At 38.4% G+C, this 27,256-nt stretch overlaps 1 protein-coding gene across 1 annotated transcript; it reads left to right on the forward strand.

Moving 5' to 3' along the window:
• Positions 1–1,417: 1,417 nt before the first annotated feature.
• Positions 1,418–27,134, forward strand: LOC149738524 (uncharacterized). Its single transcript, XM_089874112.1, has 24 exons — positions 1,418–1,634; positions 2,746–2,864; positions 3,288–3,417; positions 3,475–3,717; positions 3,855–4,012; positions 4,077–4,161; positions 4,275–4,384; positions 5,191–5,276; positions 11,130–11,199; positions 14,163–14,260; positions 14,671–14,915; positions 15,250–15,478; positions 15,936–16,628; positions 17,916–18,029; positions 20,498–21,645; positions 21,730–22,291; positions 22,563–22,631; positions 23,303–23,511; positions 23,977–24,063; positions 24,473–24,628; positions 25,202–25,331; positions 25,886–25,994; positions 26,363–26,540; positions 26,890–27,134. Exons 1-24 carry the CDS (start codon positions 1,497–1,499, stop codon positions 26,941–26,943), a joined length of 5,220 nt encoding a protein of 1,739 aa, XP_089730238.1. The 5' UTR covers positions 1,418–1,496; the 3' UTR covers positions 26,944–27,134.
• The last annotated feature ends 122 nt before the right edge of the window (positions 27,135–27,256 follow it).

Here is a 27,256-nt window from a genome sequence, read left to right on the forward strand (position 1 = left end):
TTCAATAATAATAACACTTATCCCGATGATGATAAAGTTCAATGCTCTCTTGTTGGATTCTGAGTAAAGCGCTCACGCAGGCCGCGAACAGAATCTCTAAGCCGGATTATGGGTATATACAAGTACAACGCATACCCGCCGTGTTGCGGTTGGGACATTTTGAATGCTAACTAGAATGACAAGATGTCAAATATAAAAACAAGTTACTGTCCGAAACTAGTCAACAAAGAACATTTTATTTGAACGAAACAATTTAAGCGAAAGTGAACAAAGAATTGTTTATTTAATGAAAAGTAAAAACACGCAAATGGTAATATTCTTTATATAACACGTAAGGTTGCACGTTTCCGTAGTGTCTATACACATGCATGAATTAATTATAGGAAGAAAGTTCAACCTTGCAAGTTCGTGTTTCTATTTAGAAATGAAAAATATTTTTATAAGGGTGCACCACTGCTGTTGTATGTTTGCGATAGTCTGTGTTGGACGTTTTCATGAATACTTGTCTATTGGACGCCTCTGGCATTAAACCAACACCACGGCTTTAGTCATGCTGATGTGTATTGTGCTGTTACCAGCCTCATATGCACAATCTCGATAAAAAAACATACTGACGCAAAATCACCTATATATATGTATCTTCTACATGCTGTTTAGTAGTATAACAGAATGGTCTCAACTTTTATCAAGTGATTATTATTTTAGGCAACTGGCGTTATGCAGATGTTGTTGCTCGGATGTTACATTATTCATGAAGCTGTATATGAAAATGAGCTGCTATTCCAAATGGCTAAGCACCACCTTGAAATATGCATTGTTTCGTGCACCTTACGATCGAGCCATGCATTTTTCATAAGCTTATCGATCCTACGCAAGTCATTCTATCGGAACTTCCACTCGTACTCATGGGATGGCATGCCAACGGTAGGCTATAAGGTGTATATGTATGTTTAAAGTTAAAGGTAAATAGATCTTTTAGACAAATCACAATATATAAGAGAGCATATATAGGCTTGAAATTGGTTGCAGTATATATTAAGAGATTCATCTTTGTGACCGGTGGCTTTAATTAAATGCCAGGTTGTGAAATACGGAAATAGATATGAAATAAACAAAGCGTCGCTCTAATTCTTATTGAGATTGTCGTCGAGATTTTGACTCGAGAGGAATTCCCGAGGACCTGTAATAAAATGAAGCTGACAAGTTTACGACAGACTTAATACGTACCGTCAATATCTTCTTTGTCTGAGTAAACGCTCTCTGTGAAAATTGCTCTTTACAGTCGTGTTCACCGACGGCTTAATTACTCCCGTAATTCGTCAGTGGAATTATTTGTTGCCCTTGACAGCTGCTTACTAGGAAACCACGAGAACTTAGGGGTTACGTGGTATCCTTGTGTCTAAAAACCAACTTGATTTACTGAAGTAATTTCACGCTAACCGATGTTAATTCGGGCAGGAGATTACATTAGATAACATCGATTGCTGCACTGAGAAATGCCTGCTCGTTACCCTGTGTGGCCGGGTTCGTTCGGTTTTATAATCTACGGTTGTGGACCTTCGTTCATCGTCGACGTCCGCCCAGGTAGTGTGGCCGAAGAATCAGGGTTGAAACCAGGAGACCAAATACTACAGGTTGAATTTATTCATTAATAGTTTTATTTTATCTTTTAAACCGAACGTCTGACCCTTCACACAGGTATTTTTTACCACAATCACGTATGAACAACTTTTATTTATTGTAAAGCAATATCCATTGGATGAATTAGTTTGTATTAGAACAAAAGATTAAAATCACATTTGTTTCAAACTTTTTTAATGCTTTACTCGAGGTATTTTAATTTGCTGCAATAAAGTCTCATTTGATACCCGGTGTGTCATGACTCTTTTACATTTACTTTCCCACGCTTACGTAATTTGTATCTGACGTCATTACATGCCAACGATGGACAATCTGTTCACATTAAAACACATTTACAGCAACGCAACTTACGTCTAGCCCATTTCACGTGCTCTATATATCTATTCGATGTATAGTAATGTGGGAAAGATGGGACACCTTTGGCATATAATATTAAAATATCCTGATCGTGTTTTAAAAAATTAACAACGGACTACAGGAGAAGGGATACGGTTTAATAATTCTTTAAATGTTCTTTGTTTACTACCAAACGGGGGAGAAAATAGAATGAAAAGGTGTCGCATCTTTCCTCATCCTACTAAGCTGACAACACACTTGTATTAGAATAATTAGAAACACGAGATATAAAAATACAATAAACACTACCCGCAGAATCACTTTATTCCCACCCAGATACAATATATCGCATGAATGGTTGTGAAAACGTCAAAACTTGTGTGCTTTGTATTTCTTCCCGCTATCATCACTTCAGGCAACTCATTCAGTCGAGCGCCTAAACTTCGATAAGTACGGCGTCTTCGGCAAGCATTTTGTTAATTGATCAAGGCGTGCTGCTTGCCTGTACTCCCAGTGCAGCGGTTTAATGTTTAGAAGTTTCAATTCTGGCCTACAATGCTTTGAACTGTATCCTAAACTGTTGTATTCTTTGCACTGGTCATTTAAGCAGAAATTAAACAGTCTCAAGATCGGACAAGCTTTGAACTGTATCCTAAACTGTTATGCTCTTTGCACTGGTCATTTAAGCAGAAATTAAACAGTCTTAAGGTCAGACAAGCCATATACCAAAAGTTTATTACTTAAGTATATCGAATATATTCAACACAGGTTAACGAGCAAGAAGTTGGGGATTGGGACGCAGAACAAATAATCGAATATGTTGCTGATATTCCAAGCATACCACCGAGTTTGGGTGTTGTATCTCGACTCAAGGAAGTTACATTGTCGTAAGTTGTGTTTTTATAGCGGTGGTTAAACCTACATTTTACCAACCCTGTGTCGATCAATGGTCAAGATACTGCTCTAATGTCGGTTTAGGATAGTGTGTGAAAATACCCTTGAAGATAATTTAATGCACATGAAGTTTATCCCACGGTTACCAGCTTGCACGATCGCACAAATCTGATAATTCCGTTTCAATTTGGGTATAATGTATATTAAGCGGGACAAAACACTTCATCGTGCTGGTTGGTCTTCAATCGATTCCACTCGTTGTTTTTATAATTTAATTCTTTGACAATTTTAAGAAAACTTTAACCTATCTTCATATAATAATGTGTATATAACAAATTTTTTTTAACGTTCTAGCTTGAATGTTTGTTTCGCCAAAATGAACAGTTTATTTCACTACCTATGTCTTTTGCTCTTAGATCCACCACGTCAAAGAGTCCAACTTATGGCCTGACGCTGATAAGTTCTTTACCAGTTCGAATCGATCACGTGACGCAGAGAAGTCCCGCCTTTTATAGCAATATTAAAGTTGGAGATATTGTAATAAAGGTTTGGTGTTCCTGCATAAAAAGGGCGGGTTTAAAATAATTGGTAAATACCTTTTAGATCGACGATGTTTACATCACGAGCGCTTCTCAGGCGCGCCAGCTGCTGGAGGAGAGCAGTAGAAGTGGCGGGTCACAAGTTGGCGTAATACCTGTACCAACAGGAGAATCCACGAAATTCCCGATGAGAAAAATAACAACAACACCAATATCGGACAAAATAAAAGCAGAAACAAACACGACATCACACTTTGATAACCAGCTGTCACCTGGCCAACAAAAAGCGAGAGAATTCTTACATAAGGTAAGTTTTAGTTTTCTTTATGGGATTTTAGTAGGTTCTTTATGAACAGAAATGTTAAACAATTGTTCGTGGTTAAAGGGATGTAAATTTTATTTACCAGCAAATGTAAAAAACGGCTCATAATTCCTCATTTTCAGTTTAAACTCTCCCTTAAACACGACCCAGTTGAAATGCGGAATGTAGTTGAAGCAATACAGAATTACTCCAGTGTTAAAAACATGGATGGCTTCGTTGAACAAATCTGCAAAAGTTTAAAGAAAGTCGAAAAACGGAAGAAATTATTGGATGAACTTCGGTAAGATTTATAAGATTTTTGATATTCTCTGCATGTTGCAGTTGTAAAAACTCTCTTTATTTAGGTATTTCATTCCGAATCGAGATAAACATGATTTTGACAAGCTTGTAGACAAATATTGGCCAAACGAAGAGGATAAAGAACCAGCGGTGAATTTTTAACACGTATATCTTCTATCAGTGTTTTTTTTTTTATATGTAAATTCAGTGTAACCAAGTACCGGTATACTTTTGTGGGTGTTTATAAATTATTTTTTATTTAGTTTTCCAAAGAAGATGAAAGCAGAAGATCACTGAGGATACCTGCAAGTGGTCGAACTGATGTAGCGATTCAGAATATTTCCCCAGAAACGACATATGTTGAAAAAGTCAGGTAATGGTAAAATCTGATATAGTTTTATTGCCAGAGATATTCAACTGTATATTATAACCGCTATATATCTAAACAATTTTCGTGAAAATGTTCATAACATTTATATTAGCCAGACGTATAGTACAGTTTAGTATTGTGGTGTGGGGTAAGATGGAATACCCGAGCTCGGTTTTATAATTTGAAAACACAGTCTTCTTCCTAATGAGCTAAAAAAAGAAAGGCAACATGTCTCATATTACCCCACGCTTTACTATATCCATTAACTTCGAATAAGTTTTCGTTTATTGGCCGCGACTACATTGCTCACTACCGCTAAACAGCGGTGGCGCCCATTTCTAACCACGAGACAAGTTCTCCATAACGAAAGAAAACGAGCTTGAAACCACATGATGACTTTAACATTGCGCCTGCCAGCACTCTATTATACATTGAAAATACATTAAACTATGGTCATGGGCTATAAGCGTAAAAAACGATGCACAAATTCGTCTCAAAGCTTTAGAAGCAGATTCCAACGCCTAAACTTACGCGTTTACCAAATAAATCGTGGTACATTATCACATTTACATTGAGTGGTGCGCATCGGATATTAAAGGGAATCTCGCTCCATTGATTTCTCATCAAATAACTGATGCGAGTAATGAGAAACGTCCTTTCATTGCAATGTTAACGACATCCTGTTTAAAAGTTCTGCAAAAAGTAACTTAACTCATATGTGTCATGTTTCGAAGACGACTTTTAAGTGGCCACACACTTAAACTTTTACGCGAGCTTCACACAACTAATTCTCTTCCATTTTCACACAGATCCGTGCAGGTTAAACGAGGATCCCGCAGTTTCGGCCTCACTCTGTGTGGACACGCACCTGTCTCTATACAATCAGTAGACGAAGGTGAGTGAGGGTTTTGTTTTGATCTCCCCAACTTACTTAGGGTCGCAATAGCTTTGAAAACTGCAAGTACTCGTCGTTCCTCATGACCTACGCTTGTTACACTGTACCACAAAGTTTAGAAACGCTAAAATTTACCCCTCTGTAAAAACAATGAGCGTCGTTATCCTCGTCGTTTCGGTGTGTCAGGTTACCAAACCCCCCCACGTTTAGCCCCAACCCACGCCCCTATGGTCGTCATACCACACCTGGTGGGCCACGCAAAGCCCATTATTATATATTTAGCAGTTAATAATAAATCACGATGACTAGGGTGGTTTCGAATTCGCTTTTTCCGTTTATAATTATTGATATTTGCAGAGTGGGTCCATTTATTACCTTCAGTGCGGAATGTTGTTGTATTTTACCTACTAAAAAACCCTTAACGAGTATAGATCGGTATTTCCTTATGTTTATTTTAGCTAAACCTCTGCCGCGTCAAATGACGATACCAAAAATATATATAGTTCTGTAGGGTAGGATGCAATATACCATTAGCACATAATATCCCATATGTCCTAATTGTGATTTAACTAATAAAACGCTCTTTTTATAACTTTTTTTTATTTGTTTACACTAATTTGGACGATACAAGAAAATGAAAACATGGTCCATCTTACCCCAAAATCAAGTCTAAAAAATCTAAAGACAGACAGTCCATTCAGTCTGGATTTTAATACATGTTTTAAAAATTGAACTTAAAAGCAATGTGGTTGTGGTGAAGGGACAAGTGTAATTCAAACGCAATATTTTGACGACAAACTTAGAACGGATGTGCGCAGATATGCCTCGGTGGTAATGATGTCATGAGAGGTTCCTTTAGATTCAGGTTAAGATTGAATCTTTACTGAGACGAATTGGACAGGCATGAAATTTGTGGGATGGGGTATGAAATTAGACAAGCTTTTTTGAATTTCATTTTTAAATGACGTGACGTAATTTTTATTTGACTTTTCGATATTACGGCAACAAAATCAGTAAAAGTGCAGAATTACGAAAAGATGAAAAAGACAAACCGATAGTTTAAAAGTTTTGCATTGAATATTGTTGTTGCAGGCGTGGTAGCTTGAGGAAAGGCGAGATATTTTATATCTAACGGTTCTAATTTATCTGACATAACTACAGACAAGTTGTTATTTTGTATATATGGCGCGAATATGCTAAACAAAAATTCTAACGTAAACTTGAATTTGCGTTGGCCAATCACAGTACCTAAAAAATGATAACGATTCGTGTATTAACGTATTTTGAGCTACAATCAAAGTTCTTGGTCACTGTGAACGTTAGGGTAATTCGCAGTTAGGAAAGTCGAGTTATTTCGGTAAATAGCGGTGCATCAATTTTCCAAGCTAGCGCCTAAAATTATTGCCGGCTATTCACTCTTGCCCGTCTCCTGCGCGGGCGGGGGAAGTTTCAGACGTGTTGTATTCAACTTAGCAGTCTGGGTGTGTGCACCAAGTTACAGAATGTTACGGTTTTGCCAAAAAAAGTAAAGATAGTTTAAATTTCGTGTGTGATTTTTAGTAGAATATGGATTACTAAATGTTTCACTAAGATAACGTTTTAGGCTAGTTTTATGTTTTAGAAATGCTAGTAAGTACAATTTAGTATGAAGTCAAATAAATCAAGCTAATTTATTAAAGGACCCTATAAATTAATTGAAGTTGTTTATTCCTAATGAAACTAAATCATTTTTTGTATTTAAACACCACTTAGGTATTTTGCAACAGTACTCAATTAAGATCAATATCCGTATCGTTGCGGTTTCAACCTGTACGTGTCGTGTGAATTATTACTTCTCGTTGAATGATTGATCATCCTTGAAATGCGAAGGTTACGGTTGTAGGTTTATATTGTTATATCTCGCAATCTCGGAATGTTTCAGTTTATTAGCACTCTTTGGCAAAGGTGGGGGAAGATGGGACATTTTTAACTCAATTTTCTCGTTCCGTTTATTAGTAAACAAAGAACATTCGAAGAATCATAAAGCTATATCCTCAGGACTCCCATATACCGTTGTTAATTATTAGAAACACGATCAGGATATTTCTATATTCTGTGCTAAAGGTGTCCCATCTTTTCCCACCCTACTATATATTTGTATTGTCATGGTGGCGAACCTTTTAACTTGATCTCGATATTATGACGTAATTTTGTCCCATTGTTACGATGACGTAATGGTTAGTGGAAACGTAAACTCATGTGTCGCAACTTGGGCGAGTTGAGTGTCGAAAAGTAACTTTTGCGGTCAGTTTTCAAAATTACGTTTGCGACGGTGTAATGTGACCACTTATGCACAAATTGTGATGTTGGTGTCAATTTGAACGTAGATTAGGATGCGTTTATGACAAGTTCCAAAAAATTGCTGCTTTCACTTCTTTACATCTAGCACAGGCGTAAAACTGGTTACGATTTCCGTAAATATTTCCATAAAGTGCTGAATCATATCATTTTTATTTCAGCCAGTGTAATTTGATCAAAACTTTAAATTTTACGTCCAATAGTAATATGATATGATTGAACTGTTTTGACTTTAATTTTAAATGATACCCTGTTAACAAGAGTAAATTAGCCAAGCAGGTACAAAAACACTTTTGGTGCGCAACCCCTGAAATAGACAGTATTGTTTCTATTCGAATTGTGAAGGAACAGTCAGACAACAATATATATGCGAATTGTTTGTTTTGGTTTTGAAGTGTTGTGTTGGTGTTTTTATAATTTTAGTAAGTGTCTTTAAATTTTATTGCAATGCTATTCGTACACTGTACTAATACTTCTGAAGAGTCGGCGAATATATGTTAACTTTTACATTTCTTAAATTCGTGATAAAGTTGAGAATGCAAAGCAAGCTTGAGCTTACCTTCTTATAAAACCACAAAGCAATATGCTCGGCTCTATTTACGTAAATTACCAGTTACAGGTCCGGCTGGCAGGTGCAGTATGAAATAAAGTAGGGTGGGAGTAAAATCTCTGTGATCTTGGTATATAGTAGCTTTGCTGTGTGCGTCATAGGCCTTATATCCCAGATCAACAGAAGAGAATTGGTGTTAGCAGTAACGGTTGGAGCTTTGTAAAATCGCGTGTTTGAAATATATGCACACAGCTAGTGCTTAGATCTTAGAATATTGTAATACACAGAAAGCGCTTCCTGTAAGTCAGTAAGCCTCATTTGCGAATTTCCTTTGTTCAGAAATCGGAAGCTTTGCGTTTGATCAACTGCCGGCGTTTGAAGAGCTACGTAAGCCAAGATGGAGATAGCAAAGCTTTATTAGCCGTGATGTAAGCAAAACAAACCAGGAACTCCCATTTATTGTTCTCACGCTATAGGTATGACGTCATATAACGGAAGTCGATGGCTGATCGGGAAAGAAAACTTGTCAGCGATCTTATCTATGAGCATGATGGGGTTTCCTGCGGTTTTGCAGAATGGTGTATCAGTGTGGTTTTAGAGGGGATTTAGAACAGACCTTTGTATTAACAGTGATTAGAAAGTTGGGAACCGACATTTGCGCATTTATGTTAAGATTTGCAGATATTTAAACTTTCTTCAATTTTTCGTAAGGGTCAGGGTCACTTTAATCTGATAATTCTGGCGCCTTGTGTCAAGCCTAGAGGCATCAACCGATCAGCGAAGTAAAGAGCCTTTTAAATTTCGTTTGTTTACCGTGTCACCGATACCACAGACTTACTGAGTCGACCGTTTCCACGGATTAATTGGTCCTGACTTATTGGTGGCAACAAGCAACACATTTTCTCGCCAATTCTCCCGCTTGACAGGTGGACAGCGCACCGCGAGTTATTGCCCGTAGTACAAGCAGGCCGTAGATCCGATTTTCGTAATTTTGGTTCGTGTCTCAGATTGCGGTTTTGGTTAATTTCAGGTTTAACCTTGAATGTGGGTCGATCTCAAATGACATTGAATAAAGCGACGCCATGGTAACCCTAGAAGGCACTTTGGGTAAAGTCTTCCGGAAACCACGGCGTAGTTGGACGGCACATTAATTTGAAGTTTACGGGTCCGTCTGCTCTGCGGTATAATCGTATACACACAGCTTATTCGAGTGTGACATATTTTTGCAAAGTTTTGTAAAATGTTTCACATAAGATAACTTCAGTCATCTTTGATCCATGCTAATTGACACGTTTAGCGTATTTCCTATATCATCTTCGTGATTGACAGTCGTTTTGTACCCTTTGTATGCAATTTCAAATTAAATCCGCCATAAAAATAGTTCGGTCCCCAACCATCGACCGTTGTTGTTGTTAAACACAAGCTAATCACTATACCGATCTCTCTTCGGTAGAAGCGAATGCTGGAACGTTATGTGGTTGTCAGTCTCGTTTGTTTTTGTACGCTTGCGCATCCCCAGTCTTGTAGGCAAAGCGTTTGAAGTCAGATTTTGCTCAACGAAACAATGTGCGTTCCACTCGATCAAGTTTACGTAATCGCCAGTACAATGGCGACTTAAAAATTAGGTGATTATTGCAAAGTGGTGTACGTACGTAATTACAGTTACAGTTTCTGTTTGAATTTAGTTTAGAAGTTAGCCTATGTTTTGATTTCGTTTAATAATAATGGAAACACCGTGTGTTTTTAAACTGTTCGCTGATTCGTTATGAAAAATTGAAATGACGGTGCAGTTTCGCGAACATGTTTTTACTGTTATTTTGCAAGCAGTTTGCACTTCGTTTCATGAACTGTAACGGTTTTGCAAGCGGAGATTTTAACGATTGGTTTGTAGGAAAATTGGTTTAATAAATCGCGCTAATTGTTGCAAACCTAAGCCATTTGCTGACCGTGGTGTAATTAACACAACTCTCGTACCGCCCTTTGCTCGTAAATTGATGAACTATTTCTCCTAAGCTGTTATGTTGTTGCGATCTGGTCGTACCTAAATTCCGGGCATTATTACATTAAAATGCGCTGAAAGACACCTAGGGGTCTGCGGTCTGGTTATATGTAGTTTTATATCATAATAACGCCAGCAATTGAAGGTTGGTGGGTTATATGCCACCAGGTTACGTCAGGTTTAAATTTAATCCACAAGTCAGAAATACTTATAACCAGTCGTAATCATGTCCTTGACTCCGGTATAATTGCCATGTATATTGCTTTGATTGCGTTAAAACGTTGGTTTGTGTTTTGAGCCACCCCTCCGTTTTTGCAAAGTAGTGTGGCTGATGACGCAACAGGCTCGCCGGAGTATAATTAGCCACTCTCTTGTCTACAAAACAATTAGATTGCTTACGGTGCGTTCGCCGCACCAGTTTAAGTGCGCCCAAGTATTTTGGAGCGATTTGTAGGGAGTTGACTGGATTTCCTTGTAATCTCTAGTTAACTTACACTGTGTGTTACTAAGAAAAATGCCGACCAATGCTTTATTAAAGCAGAGTCCCGCTATATCATTTTATAAGTCATAACTTTCTGCTACACCAGGATCTAGGCTTTTTACCTTAGCTTAATAGATAGTATCGTATGCCATTAAGTTTTACTTGAATACCAAGTGTGTTTGCAAAATAACGAAGTGCTTCCTGAAGTCAAATTTGCTTGAAATTTTACGGTAAGTGTTGAATGTCACACTCGATTTCTATTTTCCTCACTATCTCGCAAAGTTGGTTGCAAATTTTTAGTAAAAAAATGTTTGAGTAAAATTGTAACTTAAGCTTGAAATTAGACGATTTTTTAATAAGACAAATACTCGTTTTAAACTTCGGTACGAACTCGTATATATCCTCCCACAATTAGACCGCAAGCACGTATTGCCTTTTTGTGTTTACTGAGGCCAATGCTTACTAAATGATTCATGTACTTTTCAGGTTCACCCGCATACGAAGCTGGTTTGAAAGATGGGGATTATATTTTAGCTTTGAACGGAATAGATTTAAGGTTAGTGAACCGCATCTTTATAACTTAGTAACATTTTCCGAAGCACAACTTATAAATAGTATACTGTGCGGACAGTGGGGTAATATGGGATAGTGTTCGCCTAAATTTCATATTTCCTGATTGTGGTTTGAACAATTAGCGGGTCACGTTTTGGGTTTATATAACTTCTAAATAGTTCTTAATTATTTTTAAATAGAACGAGAAACAAAAAATGAAATAAATATATCATCTTACCCCACCCTACCGTTTATTTACTTTACCTACTATATATGCACAGTTTTTTACATTTTTAAATTACCCCAATTGGTTTCTGGTACATGAACACTTTTTTTGCTCTATACAGCCATAAAGGGCATCTGAAATTTTACAAAACTGCTCAACCAGCCAGGATTACCATTCGCTAAGATAAATTAGTGCTAGTGACGTGTTAGTAAATTCTCGCCAGCAAGTTTGAGTTGATCGATCACCAGAGTCCAAATATTCGTTTGCCGACAGTTCTTGTTCCAAGTTTAAATTATGGGAACGCTCGAATGCTAAGTTAACAAGCAAGCCACTTAAACCAGGATGTAAGGATTAGTAGAGTACGCAGGGTTTTGCAAGAGAACCTTTCTTTTAAAATGCATTGGCAATATATATACGCCGTATGCGCTACTTTATAAGTTACAATTATAACCTGTTTGTAAGTTAAAAAGAGCAGCAAGATAGTTTTGAATAAGCGATTTTTTTTAAATATATTTAGTAAATTTCGGACGCAAACAATTTCTAGGAATCGATTATATAATCTTGAAACGTCGCGTTTTACAACTTAATGTCATTAGTCGTGATTTAATGCGAATGTCCGACCCTGTGTAGATCAATCAAGGTGTATATATGTAAGTCACTTGGGTGCCACATAAAGCCTCTACAAAAGCTGCGTCACCTGTAGAGATTAGCTGCTGATTTCGTCAGTTCGACTGTTTATAAACAATACGCTGTGCTGGTTTGGCCACACGTTCATGGAAAGTAAGAGGACACGCTTGCAAACCACGTGATCAGAGCTTCGCTTTTGTCAACTGTTTGATAGAAATGAAACTTTAGTAGTTAAAAACTTAACAGGTACGGTAAGACAGCAAAATTTTTCGTCTTTAGTTTTATTAAATGTGTGCCCTCGACTTGTGCGTTGGGATTTTGCATGTTGAAAATATTTGCAGACTTGTGCGTTGGGATTTTGCATGTTGAAAATATTTGCATACTTGTGGTTTGTTTTGCAAAGTTAGCGAGGTAAGAAGGTTAGAGAACCCAAGCCTGCCAAATTTTTAAGGCGAGTCAGATTTCGAAGTTTGCAAAACTTTCTGCATTTGCAATATTGCGAAAAGTTCTGCCATATATGCTCATTTTCGTTCACAGGTGTATATTTTGATTTTTTAGTATAGTTTCCTTTTTGCGCGTTGTTGTTATTCATAAGGTTAATCCAGTTTACATCGCCTTTTACTCTTGATCGAAATAATCCTTAAAACGGAATCGACGGATCATATAAATTGAACAGTTCGGTATTTAATATTTAATATTTACCACATACGTGTTAATAAGGTTTCAGTATTTTGAAAGTTATAGTAGGGTGGGGGAAGACGGAACACCTTTAGCACATGATATCTAAATATCCGGATCGTGCTTTAAACAATTAACAACGGTCTATGGGAGTCCTAATGAAACGCCTTTATAATCCTTTAAATATTTTTTACTACCAAATGGAGTGAGAAAATATAATGAAAAGGTGTCCCATTTTCCCAACCTTCTATATATTGATTTCACGAAAATTCTCGATAAACGTAACTTTCGCTACGCTCTAAAACAAAGAAGTTATTTGCACGAATTGTGGTTTCACTTCATCTCTGAGATCTCGCTGACTCAAGCCGGTAGAATGCACATCTTAAACCCATATCGGCGTCATCTAAGCTTGCTCACTAGGATAATGGTTTCCTTTCGTTGATTCGCGGTCACAATTTTGGTCTGCCTTGTTAGTGCTGTAATTTTGTTGATAAAATCGCTCTGTACACCGAAAATGCATGTTCGTATATGCAAATTAAACTTTGGACGGTAAGCTCGTTGTAGTAATTTTAAGCTAAGGAGCGTTACAGACAATAGATTAGCCTGAATTGCGTTACGCTACCGCCACCAAGCGCTTTGTGTTCGTTAAAACTGATGTTTTTCTATTCTGACTCATTAACGGGAAAATGAATGCCGTTAAACCGGTGTTACCCACAAAAAAACAACGCTTAAATTAAATTATTAAAAGATACTTTCACTTAGTGTCATGAGTTCTGCATTCGAGCAAAATGTTTTTATTTAAAAAGAAATAAAATAAAAAATAAACGGATTAAATAAAATGTTGTTGGATTTTTTGCTAACTGATGTCGAAATTTTATTTTAACTTTTATTGAATCGCCGCAAGGTTGTGTAAAGTTACTGATTTCAATTGACGCTCACACAAGCGTCATCTATGTTGTTATACCACGCATGTTTGTTTATAACAGGATGTTGTAATTACGTCGTCCATGTTCGTCGCGTCCGTTTACTTATTTCTGTTTACTGTTGATCTTCCATTACTTAAACTAAATCAGATATTCTATTTGAATTCGCCTTACCAAATCAGCTTAATAGCATACGGGTTCGGTTTGTATTCTGAGATGCCTTGGCGTTCCTTTGAATTTAGCTGATGATAAACAGTCTTATTGCTAAACTTTTAGCTTTAGATAAACTTTCGATTTAGTGCAGACAAACTTAAATCCAGTCAAGTTGGTAATGCCTGCATAGATTTTTCTACAGACCGTGGTTTCACCTGGCTTTAGTATATTTTGTTTTTTGATATTATGTTATGTTTTTTTTTAGTATTTTTTTGTTGTTTTCACGCAGAATATTCCAGTGTTAGCCATAGCTGGGTATACAGACAAAGTTATATCAAAACTTCTTCTTATAATTTATAGAAATCTAGATCATACAAAAGCTGTTGCCTTAATACAAGGAAGCGGATCCATGCCTACCTTGGTCATACAATCATCATCCGGTGGTCTACCACAAACAGGTACTTGTGCATTACATTACTTATAGTACTGTGGGGTAAGATGGGACACTTTTAAAACATGATATCTAAATATCCTGATTGTGTTTTGAACAATTAACAACGGTCGATGGAAGTGGTGAGAATACGGTTTTATAATTATTTGAATGTTTTTAGTTTTTTTTCAAATGAGACAAGAAAATATAATGAAAAGGTGTCTCATCTTCCCCAACCCTACTATATAATTACGTTAACTCTTACTTTGTGAAAAAAACACATTAAAAATTATTTGAACAAATTTGTAAACCTAACTATACCTTATGAATCCAGTATTGCCCTTGACTACATTGTATTGCCTAACACAAGTTATACGTTTCTACTTAGGCGCTATTGTTGCATCTTAGTGATCTTACATCAACTTTTATAATCAAAAGGAACCTCTGCGCTTGCTTACCACTCCCCTATGTACAACACACCCAGCTCTATTGCTGAGCAGCCATACTATCTTGTGCCGAAGTTCCACGGTTCCCAAGTAGCCGGCAAACCAAGCGGCTCGGAGGCAAGCGAAGATGATGCAAGTAGTCTGTTATCAGTCGTTACCAGTCGTGATGACTGTAGCTGGGCGTCGTATTTTGTACCAGATAGTTTCACCATCCGAGGAGTTTCGTTTAAAGAACATGTGAGTTGTATTTGTCACTAAATGCAGTCATACCAATTACATAGTATATATAGTGCTGTGGAGTAAGATAGAATACCATTTATAGCACCTAAACCATCTGATCGTGTTTTAAACAATTAACAACGCTATTTTAGAATCGTGAGGCTAACGGTTATATAATTCTTTGAATGTTCTTTTTTACTACCAAATGAAACGATAAACATGTCTCATCTTACCTTAATACATGCTGCTTCTAATTTTACCGCCGGTGTGATATCTTTACCGCAAGTTCTTAATATTTATTTTGCACTATACTATTCTATGCAAAAGCTTAAGTAGCCTTTGATTTTTTCAGCTCATGAAGTTTCTTCCGAGAACAGATGTTTTAAAACTAAAGGCGACTTTGGAAGAATTTTCCTCGACTCGAAATTTGGACGTGTTTCTTGTGAACGTATATCCTATTGTAAAGAATATGTCCGCTGGGGGACAGAATATAATATACTATCTACAATACAGCATGACGTCACAGGAGAGGGAGAAATTTAAACAGAAGTTGGCCGAATTTGCTAAATTTAATGGGACAGGTGAATTGGCGGTTTTTAGTTATTAAATTTTACCTCAGTTCCTGCATAACTGTTAGAAATGGGTGTGTGTATACGTACGGTTACTGTATTTACAGTCTGGCGCCGTGGCAAAGTGGTTAGCGCGCACAGCCGTAACCCAGAGGTAATGGGTTCAAGGCTCGTCGCTGCTACCATTGTGGGCGTATGTGTCCTTGGGCAAGACACTTACCGGCAGTTGCTCCAACCCAGTGGTCAGTATAATGGGTTGTCCAAATTATCAGCTATACATAGAAAAAATCACAAAAAAATAATCCCATACAAAGTAACATACATGGTAACTCTTAAGCTGACACAAGGTGCATGAACACCCGCGTTATAACGCCTCTCGTTTCCCACCACGCGAGGCTAAATTAAGTTACATTCATTCATGTGCGGGTTAGGTATTAAACAAATAATGTTGTTGTTTTAAATTCACTAGATTTTCTTGAAACTGGTGACAGCCGCTTAATGAGAAGTCAGAGTGAAACTACTACGGAACAGCAAAGATCATACGAAACCCGCCACCATCGCTCGTACTCGGAAACACCTTCCGAACATTCTAATCCGATGGAGAAACCAAGATCATCTCGCGTTCGCCGTAGACAGAGCTTACGAAACAGCGATACTGATTACTCGGTCGAAAGTTCGAGTGTTGCAGTGAGGTCTGCTTGGTCGCAAGGTGGTAAAGATTCTACTGGCAGCACGAGCTCAACGCCCACAAAAAGAAACAGGCGTCGACGTACCGTGGGAAATATACAGTACTCTACCACAGACAACACACAGGATATTACCGGGGGCCATAGCCTCGCTGAAACTGCTATGGACAGCATATTGTCGAGTTCCGGACCCCAACTCGACTTCTACGACCAGCAACAGCAAAAAGAGCGTCGTCGACGTCGCGAGCTTGCTCCAACATCCAGAAGACGCAGGAGCGTCGGAGTAGTGTCCTCGTCTCCTTACCCTTTATCAGAAGAGCAAATTCCTACTGAAGGAATCCTTCGGAACGGCCGGAAGAGGCGTTCAGGTCGCCGGACAGTAGAGATCTGCACGACTACGACCACCACCGAGGAGACGACGTATCTTACGCGGCAGTGCGCAGAAGAAGCTCAGGAAATCAGAACACCTGGCCAAGGTATACGCCAGCGGCTGTTTTACTTCTCCGCTACATTAACTTCTTTTTAAACTTCGTTAAGAAACTTTTTTAACGCTCTACGGACACGCGACTGGTGCGACGAAATTAGCGCGGTATAGGGAAATGTAAACACCGGTTACACAGCCATCTTTAAATTAAGTTGTCGCAAGGCTACTACGTTGTATTAGAAAAAACTAGATTATCTTCAGCAATTAGAAAAGTATTTTCTCCCTAACGGTCGATCTATGTAGATAACATCTTGTTTTGGCTCTCTGTTTGAGGTGACTAACTTGTGACGTGATGAACGCGTCATCCACGCACGATTTAAAAATATTAGGCATCACTGAAACGTTATTCTGCTGGCAGTACTGCGACGTTACACGGCGAACCAATCGAACTGCCCGCCGTACCGACACATTGGATACCAGATCGTCTGTAACACCTGAACCGTGCGATTTTAGTTGCGAGGTACTCGCTCTCCTCGAAGACTTAACTTAACCGTATCGCACCGTCGCAGTAGGACGCGGTCGAGATAGCAAAAACAACGCTTGTCTGGAATTTTTGGCTTGTTTTTCTAAAAACTCGAGTGTCGAACGATGGTAGACAGTCAACGTAGGTTAGAGGAGGTTCCGATATACAAATCGCGAGCCGCAAGCTTTTTGCGAGTAAGCCAACGTTATTTGCAAGGATAAGATCACGTTCAGTGTACAGGGATGCTGAGATCGTGGTTTATTTTTCAATTAAATCAGACGTCGACTGACTGCTCGAGACGATGACAAGCGACTGTAAACGCGGGGATTTAGGAGGGTTAATTTACCGTGTTTCTACTGAACCGCTGAATGAGCTTAAAATCGCAGAAATGTTAATACTGTAAGGCAGGTGTTTTGATACAGCAAAGCCTGGTTTGACGAGTAAGGACCAAACAAACGTACTTTGACGTGGACTTTAGTTTTGTGATAATGATATACCAACTGTAGGTTATATTTCTTTATGTTTTTAGCAGGTGTAAAAATGTTGTTATAGTTAACTTTACTTCGGGCGTTCATCGCCAACAAATCTACTTTAGTAAATATAGGGATGTTGAAACTTAAATATAAACAACTGAAAGCTGCCGTGTCAGGTTAGAACTTATAGTTTTTTTATCCTTGTTATTATAACTTATTCTGTAAGTTTAAACTATACAGCAGCATTTTGAAAAAAAACTTTTTTTTAAATAAAAAAAAACAAGTTTATGAGAATTCTAAAGCGTCTTTTAACGATGGTCACATTGTATTTTGTCTGATTTAGGCGACAAGAAAAATGCCAACAAGAAGAAACAAAAAGCGGAACAATCTTCACCCACCAAATCTGTGACGTCATCGAAAGATGTGCGGAAGTCGGTACCAGTGACAAGCATTGACGGTTAGTGGTTGGTTTTATCATTTGTGGTGGAATGAGTATTTTCAAAGATAATTTACGTTATATAGAGAAACGGTTTCGCTTTAAGCGTTATTTATGAGCGGTAATCGTTTTGTTGAAGCTAAATGCTGAGACATATTATTCTATAAACACAATTAACGGTTTGAAAAAGTGTTCCGTTTTACTTTCTGGGTCATTAGAGCCACCGGCTAAACACCAGGAAGAAAAATTCCACGGTTCACTTGAAAATTCGTTTTTCTTTGACGTCACCTAAGCTTAGCAGGTTCAGGCCGCTTGAGGCGATCGGGCAGATTTCCTTAGCGAGCTATCATTGAAACGATCTTGAGGAACGCTTTGCGTCATGACACAGGACGTTGTTATGTTTTTATGCCACTGATTCTATCTTACATAGCATGTTAACCGAGTCCACACCATCCATGCTAAATGTACATGAAAAAACGACCAGTAGAGCACTTTAGAGTGCCCATATTTTTGAATAACTAAAAATTGTTAACACAAACTTTATTCATCGCATTAAGCCAGCTTAAATTTATTGTTAACGAAATTCTCATGTTATATGCGTATGAAAATAACGGTATATAGCCTTGTTTAAAAATATAATAAGTTCCATAAGGAAACTAAGTTTGTTTCAAACTAGTCCATTATTGTATAAATCAAACTTTCGTTAATGTTTGGGGTTCGGTCGGTCGAGTTCAATATCTCACTCAAGTGTCGGTCACTTCGTGATGAATTGGTAATCAATAAAGATCGAGCACTGCTCCACCGGGACACTGCTAATAGTATCGAATTTTCTCCTCATTAGATAATAGGCAAAACTTGTATGGGCGCCAAAACACAGTTCGTTTGCTACTTAAACAGGCGGTTATGATTTTAATTAGAGGTTTACAGCGTGAATTTTAAATTCTATCTTCTCAGAACTGTCTCAAATATTAAAATTGTATCTAAAACTTCATTTAAGAACTTTTTTAAAAGTACACTTTCAAAACTTTTCCGAGTGTTCTTTTTAAATTATAAGATAAATAAACTTCCGCTACCACACCTTACACGACCCTGTAGGCTGTGAAAATAATTATGATGACGTCACAGCAGCTAATCGTCATGTAGCGTATATCTCAATTGCCCCTGCTGCAAAAAAACGTAGTAATCGCTCTTGCGGTTATAAAATCATTGTTAGCGACTTTTAATACTGTGGGGTAATATGGGATGCTGTTAGAACTGGTATCCCATATTTTTTGATCGCTGTTTGAAAAATAATCAACGCTATTTTAGAGTCGCTTTGCCACAGTCATATATTCTGTAAATAATTTTGTTTACTAACACATAAGCCGATAAAAAAATGCCCTATCTTACCCCACCCTACTATATTTTGGAACTTTAAACGAATATACAAACATAAAGATTCCTTTACTTGGTATAAGCAAGTAATTTGTAGAAGTCTTGCGGTAGTGCGTTTTTTCTTTTGCGTGAATTATTTAAACTTACATTCTCAGTAAACAGACCGATGAATGGTGTACTTAATTAAACTCGTTTCGCAATCCCGTAGGTAAAAAACTCTTTTCAAAACACGCAACACAGTAACCTGTTATTACGTAAACCAAAGTTAAAGCAGGAGTCGGCTAAACAAACAAATACGAGTCCCTCGCCTTTAATCCAGTTTCTTACTTTGATGTGACAATTTATAGCATCAACAACAGACGGACAGTTTAAGGCAGCGTGCAGCAATTTGACAGCATGTCTTCTGCCATGCGCGACGGGGCCTGTCCATTCAGTGTGCACGGGTTCTTTGTTTCAGCTGCCACATGATCCTGATCCAGCATTTCTCTAAAAACCTCTTGTACGCGAAAAATGTAACCCCAAACCACCCAACTCTTTCATTAGTGAACCCCTTGTGTGCCGCAGTTTGAAAAGCTGCGGTTGAGTTTCTAGTTCAGGATTTGTTCCGTGGTCTAACCAGTTAAACCTGACTAAACAAAGTCTTATCTCACCAAAAAATGGTCTCAAATAACTGGCACTCTGTATTACATTATTAACCACTTAATTAAGGCCACCCATTTCGTTACAATTGCTCGCCAACTGATAATACGCTTTGTTGCTTGAGTGGCACGCCACATAAACAACACTTTCATCAAAGACAGTTCATTTACGTACCGGATTTCGGCACCAACCTATCTTAGCTGGTATGAATGTGAATAGACTGTTATTGACAGGCCACAAGACGTGTAAATACATACTTTTAAAGTACCACCGCACATGGCGTATGGCTTGCGTCGATAAAATAACAAACTACTTGATAGGCGCCGTAAAGTCGTTGACTTTGACCTTCCAATTTAAAATAGTACACGGAAACAAGTTAGAGCTGAATACTGTGCACTTGTATACAACTATCAGCACGTTTCCGGATCCTGTGACATTTTCCCACAGATTGTTTTTATCTGTCCTTTTATTTTTAGATGTGGTGTTAGAAACCAACTCGCAGGAAACGGAGATCGGCATCAAAAACCCCGGGGTTTCAAAAACTCGCTCACGCATGTCGACAAAGTCAACCAACCTTGACGACTTGATGAGGAATCAATCGACCTCCGTGCAACAACCAACGATACAGGAAGCACAAAATCCGCACTTGTTTACGCCAACCCAACAGCCCACCTACAACCAGCAGCAACCGGTTTCATCCGGTTTTAGATCCAGTCAGAGTCGGAGTAAGCTTACCAGCTCCTCTGAAGTAAGCAACAGTACCCGGCAAAGTAGCCTCCGCAGATCAGAGTCAGCTGGAGGTCATGACGTGAGGCGGGAACCGGAGAGCGGGGGCAACTGGGAACAGAGCTGTTTTAACAACATGCCAGACGAGTTGAGGCAAAAGAAAGGCTACTTGTCCTCAATCAAAAAGAGATTGACGTTTTCGAGGCCCCCGAAGAACACGGATACAGATACCTTTCTTACCGAGCTGAGCGCACAGTTTGACGAAGCTATGAACTTAATTGATGACATTGTACTTCCTGAGGAAGAGGAAACGATAAAGTATGGCGAGAAGTGGAGCTACCTTCCAAAAGCCGAACCAGAACCGGAGCTTGAAAGTACAAAGCAGGAAGCACCTGTTGTGACAACAGAAGAAATAGTTTCCCTTCCCGAACCGTCCCCCGTGGCAGAGCCAGTTTCGGGCCAAAGGTCCACAGATAGGGAACGTGTGCGAAGACGTCGCAGGCGGGGCACTGAGAGCTCAGTATCGAAAATTGATGATATGAGTAGCCCACCAACACAGTCACCCCCTATACCAAACTTTCCTGTTCCTGTTGCAGCTCAAACGTCGCAACAAGAAGAAGTTATCTACGACGTACCCAGACCCGTAGTAACTCAGACTCAAACCATGAGACGGCCACACATAAACGTTGAAAGACGCTCTCGTAGATCAAGAGCGAATCGACCACTGTCCATGTCAGCGAAACGGAACTCGGCCGAGGTTCGAATGCATGTCTGGACAGAGAGCGACATCAACATAGGGAAATACGAACTGGACCCACCCACCAAGAATGATGAGGGTCGAGTTACATTAAGAAGCACATCGCCTGTAGAAAATACATCTTTCTTCGACAGAGCCAAGGTAATGTGGCATTAAGGTTGGAATATTTAATTGGAATAATTAATTGATTTTTTAAAATATGCTTAAAAATAATGTTTGTTTCAGAAACGTAATTATCGAGTGTCCGGTATCAGCATGAACATGGAAGACATCTTCTCTGAAGCAGAGGAGGATCTTCACTCAGCTCCCCCGGAACATTCTCCTCCGACACCGAAGGAGTTGCAAAACAATGTGATCGGTGATCCGGATGAAGTTTACGCTCCGCTTCACGAGGAAGTACTCGCTCTCGGACTTGCGTATGATGAGAACGAAAACGGTGACGAAGAAGAGGTTCATCCGAAATCCTCCACTGTGCATAATGATGACCAAAGCTTCTCTTTGATTCCTCCTCCTCCCCCGCCACTCCCGGATGTTCTCTCTCCTCCTCCCATCCCTCCCCCTCCTCCACCACCTCCTCCGCTCTCGCCTCCAATGATGTTCAAAAACTCTCCTCACGACACCCCGGTCCGAATGTCTGTGAAGAGGATAAATTGGGAGAAGATTGAACCGGTGGACCTCGGGAACACGGTGTGGGGACAACTTGGGGAGGACTACGACACTATAAATGATGTTGTCAAGTATCTTGATCTGGAAGAGCATTTTGCGATGAAAAAGGCAAAAACTTTTAGTGAGTACATCATGTAATAACCATAAGGTTTCCCACACCTTTCCATCATCGTATATACCTACAGTCATATTATTACCAATATTAACAAAATGACCCATAATGGTGATTCGACGCATATATTGTCCGCTCCAATATTACCTGGCGTATTACCGCCCCGAAATAATCCTACCAAGGTTCAACCATAGGTTGTGTAAGTGTTGAGTGGCAAGTTAATAGGAAACTTAAGCTGTGTGCTCAAACCGTGACTTCACCTCGTTCGCTTTATTTGCAGAGAAAAAGACAGAGCCTGTGAAAAAAGACGTCATTTCTATTTTGGCCCACAAGAAAGCATACAACACATGTGAGTGTCTGCTTGCGGGTAAACCTAAACGCCAGCACCTTCAGTTATTATGTTCCGGTAAAACGAGCGTGTCGTGCTGAACTTCCAAATTCTCGTAACTGCAATCTAGTCACCAAATATGGCCATTTGAATAACGAAGTTTAATAGTCTTCGCATAAGTTAAATTTCTTCAAATAAGATTGCAAGTTGTGTATCTCTATGTTTGTGCAGAGAAATAGTGCTATATATAGTAGGGTGGGGGAAGATGGCACACTTTTAGCACATAATATACAAATATCCTGATCGTGTTTTTAAAAGTTAACACCAGTCTATGGTAGTCGTGAGGATATAGTTTTATGATTCTTTGAATGTACTTTGTTTACTACTAAACGAGAAAATGAAGTTAAAAGGTGTCCCATCTTTCCCCACCCTACTGTATAAATACTTATATAGTATGGGTTGGGGAGACGAGACATCTTTAGCACGTAATATCCAAATATCCTGATCTAATTTTTAAACAATTAACAATGGTCTATTGGAGTGAGGGTACGGTTTTGTGTTCCATCCTCCTCCACCCTACTATATTTATCACAATAACCGATATAATAACCCCCATGTGATCCGTATGTAGCTGCCTTCACTGCCCTATGTTTTTAAAATTCCGTCAGCCAATAATCGTTTGATCTACTCAGCGATTCTGCTTGCACACTTGAAGATGACGACCACCGAGATCTCGAATTGTCTCCTCATCAACGCTTCGGAGGCGACGAGGAAGAAGTTAGACGTCTCCCACTACCAGCAGCTCCTCCTCTATGCTCCGGATGATGAAGAAGTTTTGAACCTTAAGAAATTCACAGGCGACCTTAGCAAACTAAACGAAGCCGATACATTAGCACTGAAGGTAAGAAACAAAAGCTGCAATGCTGCTGTTGTAATATGCGGCGCCGTGGCACAGTCGGTTAGCGCACCTTCCTCTTACCCAGAGGTAACGGATTCAAAGCTTGTTGTCGCTACCGCTGTGGTCGTATGTGTCCTTGTGCAATACAATTAACGGCAATTGATTCAACCCAGTGGTTATAAATGGATTGTCTGATTTCGTCAGCAATATAACACAATAAAAGGTTACTAACTAAGTCACATACGTGGTAAAACGTATTCTGGCGCGAGGTGAATGAAACATAACGCCCGTGTTATAACGAATGGTGTTTCCCCGGACGAAAAGAAAGTAATTTGCATTTAGTCATACACAGTTCAACGTCAACTTTAAAACGTGGCTGTGTTATTGGAAATATCATCTAATCTCGTATATACTTAACCGAAAAGCCGTTTTTATCTGAGCTAACTAAAATACCAACTACATTTCCAGTTGGTCAGAATACCTGGTTATCAACTTCGACTTAAGGCTCTTGTATTTAAACATAGTTTCCCCGAAAAAGAAGAAGAAATACAAAAAGTAAGTTTATTTATCCTTGTTTGTTATTTTAGAGAGCCTTTAAGGTCATATAGTAGCTTTATCATTCAACCAATTGTAAACAGATTTTTTGTTTATTGCAAGTTTTTCCATCTTGGACTATATAAAGTGATGTGAGGGAAAATGGGACACCTTTAACACTTAATACGCAATTATCCTGATCGTGTTTTAAACAATGAATAACAATGATAAGGGAGTCGTGGGAGTACGGTTTTATAATTCCTTAAAGGTTTTTGTTTACTACCAAATCAAACGGGAAAATAAAATGAAAAGGTGTTTTATCTTCCCCACTTTACTATATAAACGTAATTGCTATCATGAGTGCACAGTTTGTGCAAAGTTATCAAATACCAAAATACAAAAGTAACGACTAACGAGGTGTCCGTTACAGAACTTAGAGGTGATTCAACGCGCATCAAACCAACTTCGCAAGAGCAGAAAACTTGCAAAGATACTTGAGTTCGTGCTTGCTATGGGAAACTACATGAATCAAGGCCACATAAGGATATCGAAAGCTACTGGATTTCGTATTCATTTTCTTGCAGAGGTTAGCGTTCATGCTTGGTGTAAAACGTGACATGGTTAAAGTAGATCGCCGGATAATCTCTCATGAGTCGAATTATCACACACCGCTACTTTACCACGATGGAGATTTATTCTCAATCTCGTAGTTTATTTTAAAGCATTTCTGAAAACAATAGGATTTAAGGCTGATTGTTAACACTGAGATCTTTGTATTTCTAGTTGAGTATTTGGTAGAGTGAAATAAAGTATTGCTTGCAGTGCTCTGCTGTTATCTTGTTTGAATATAGTCATATGTGGTAAGATGGGACACCTTTAGCATATATAGCTTTAGCAATATCTAACTCCTGATCATGTTTTAAACAATTAACAACGGTCCATTGAAGTCGTGATAATACGGTTTTAAATATTTTGCATCTTTTTTGTTTACTACCAAATGACGAGAAAATAGATTAAACGGTGTCCCATTTCCCCCAACCCTACTGTATTACATCATTTTCTTCGGTTTACCGGTGGCTTATTTGCCGCAAACAGTATGATTGTCCTGTTATTTAAGAATATATTGGGTACTTAAATTAATAGCGGAGTTTTCATGCAGATGGATTGTACAAAAACAAGCGACAACAAAATGACGTTTCTTCATATTCTTGCTCGTGCTGTGAGCTCGAAGTTTCCCGAAGTTCTAAGCTTCGCTGATGAGTTACTTGACGTTAAAGCTGCATCACGAGGTGAGCATATGAACGACCACTTTACTTCCGAAACAAATTTAAGACTGTTTAGAAAATGCTCAACCAAATTTTCACTTTGGTCTGATTTTAAATTATTTAAAAACAGTCAAATCGTTAATATAAAAGTACCCATGTGTCCATTCGTGTGATTTAGGTGAAAACCCAAACATACACAAAGCTTAAACACAGATTTTACCAGTATGTTACTAAAAACCCAAATTAATTAGGTCTTGTACCCAAATGAAAGCGTTATTATGATCCTAATATATAGTAGTGTGGGGGAAGACGGGACAACTATAGCACACAATATTCACCTGGTCGTGTTTTAAACAATTAATAACGGTCTATGAGAGCCGTGAGGATACAGTTTTATTCTTTGAATGTTCTTTGTTTACTGTAAAATGGGCGGAGAAAATAGAATTAAAAGGTGTCCCATTTTACCCCACCCTTCTATATATATGCCAGACATTGCATACAACTTCAGAACCGGTTCCATACCACCGCATTACATTGTAATTTATTTACCTTATAATTTTAACTATCTCGTCCTACAGTTGTGTACCCGGTCGTCCTTGCTGATCTACAACAGATAAGGAAGAATTGGCTTCACATCCGAGATAATTTGCTCGAAACCGAATCCAAAAGGAAAGAAGATCGATTTAAGTAAGTGTCTTGCAACTGATGAATTTTTTTATGCGTGTTTTGGACTTGTATTTAAATTTCAACAAAAGTCAGGATTAAATATATATGGTAGGGTGGGGGTAAAAGGGACACCTTTTCACTCTATTTTTTCGTTTCATTTGGTAGTAAACAAAGAACATTCAAAGCATTATAAAACTTTATCTTTACGGCTTCCATGAACCGTTGTTATTTGCTTGAAACACGGACTGAATATTTAGATATCATGTGCTAAAGGTGTCCCATCTCCCCAACAGTACTATATATGTTTTTATGACATTTAGAAAAATATAAGCGTTGACGGGTGCAATAATTTTGGAGCAAAGTGATTTAATTTGCGTTTTGCGACCCAGAATCGCAATGGAGACTTGTCTGGTGCGTACAAATGGTTCCATCAAGCAGTTGGAGCAGCTACATCATGCAACCAGCAAGGAGTTTAATAAGGTTGCGCAATACTTCGGCGAAAATCCGAAAAATATAGGAATGCAACAGTTTTTCAACATTTTTGAGGAGTTTATTAGAAAATTTCAAGTAAGTTAGTTTTAAAAGTATACACCATGCATGCTTTAAAGGCTGACGTAAAGAAAGCTATATTATTAAACATAGTAGGGTGGGAGAAGATGGGACACCTTTTCAATCTCAATCTCAATTTCTTTTCTCGTCCCCTTTTGATGGTGAAAACAGAAATTTCAAAGAATTATAAAACTGTACGTTCACGACTCCCGTAGACCGTTGGTATTTGTTTAAAACACGATCCGTATATTTAGATATGGTGTGCTTACACGGTGTCCCATCTTATCCCACAGAACCATATGTTGTTTATTTTATTATAACCCTTCTATGTATTAACAATCTTCCTACTCTTATTTTCTTGCTTTAGAAATCCAGTATGGAGATATCTAAACTTATCAAAAGCAAGCAAGCAAGTTCTTAAATAATATATGCAAATCAAAACATGAAAAACAATGCTGGTTTACCAAGTCGCCACTTCAAGCCAAAGTCTAATTTCCGCAGAACCATGCTCGCTTTAAGAAATGGTTGCTTTTTTATTCCTGTTTGTATTGAACGCAAATGTTTGACTGACGTGCACTGTTCATGTTTAAATAAACGTAACAAACACAGAAATCAATTTATGTTGGCATTAGCGACACGCAATCTTATATAGGGCTATAGACAGCAGCAAATGTACTTTACAGCTTAATTGCCATAAACAATACATAAGTATATGCTATCACAGTAGTCTGGAT

Source organism: Ciona robusta, chromosome 3 (genome assembly GCF_009617815.1).
Source record: "Ciona robusta chromosome 3, ASM961781v2".
NCBI lineage: Eukaryota > Metazoa > Chordata > Ascidiacea > Phlebobranchia > Cionidae > Ciona > Ciona robusta.

What these genes read in the sequence shown, in the direction of transcription:
- LOC149738524 (XM_089874112.1), top strand. Translation starts at nt 1,497, where the DNA reads ATGCCTGCTCGTTACCCTGTGTGGCCGGGTTCGTTCGGTTTTATAATC. An exon ending in TGCTAAATTTAATGGGACAG is followed by an intron (nt 15,479 to 15,935) that starts GTGAATTGGCGG and finishes TAAATTCACTAG; the next exon opens with ATTTTCTTGAAACTGGTGAC. An exon ending in AATCAGAACACCTGGCCAAG is followed by an intron (nt 16,629 to 17,915) that starts GTATACGCCAGC and finishes TGTCTGATTTAG; the next exon opens with GCGACAAGAAAAATGCCAAC.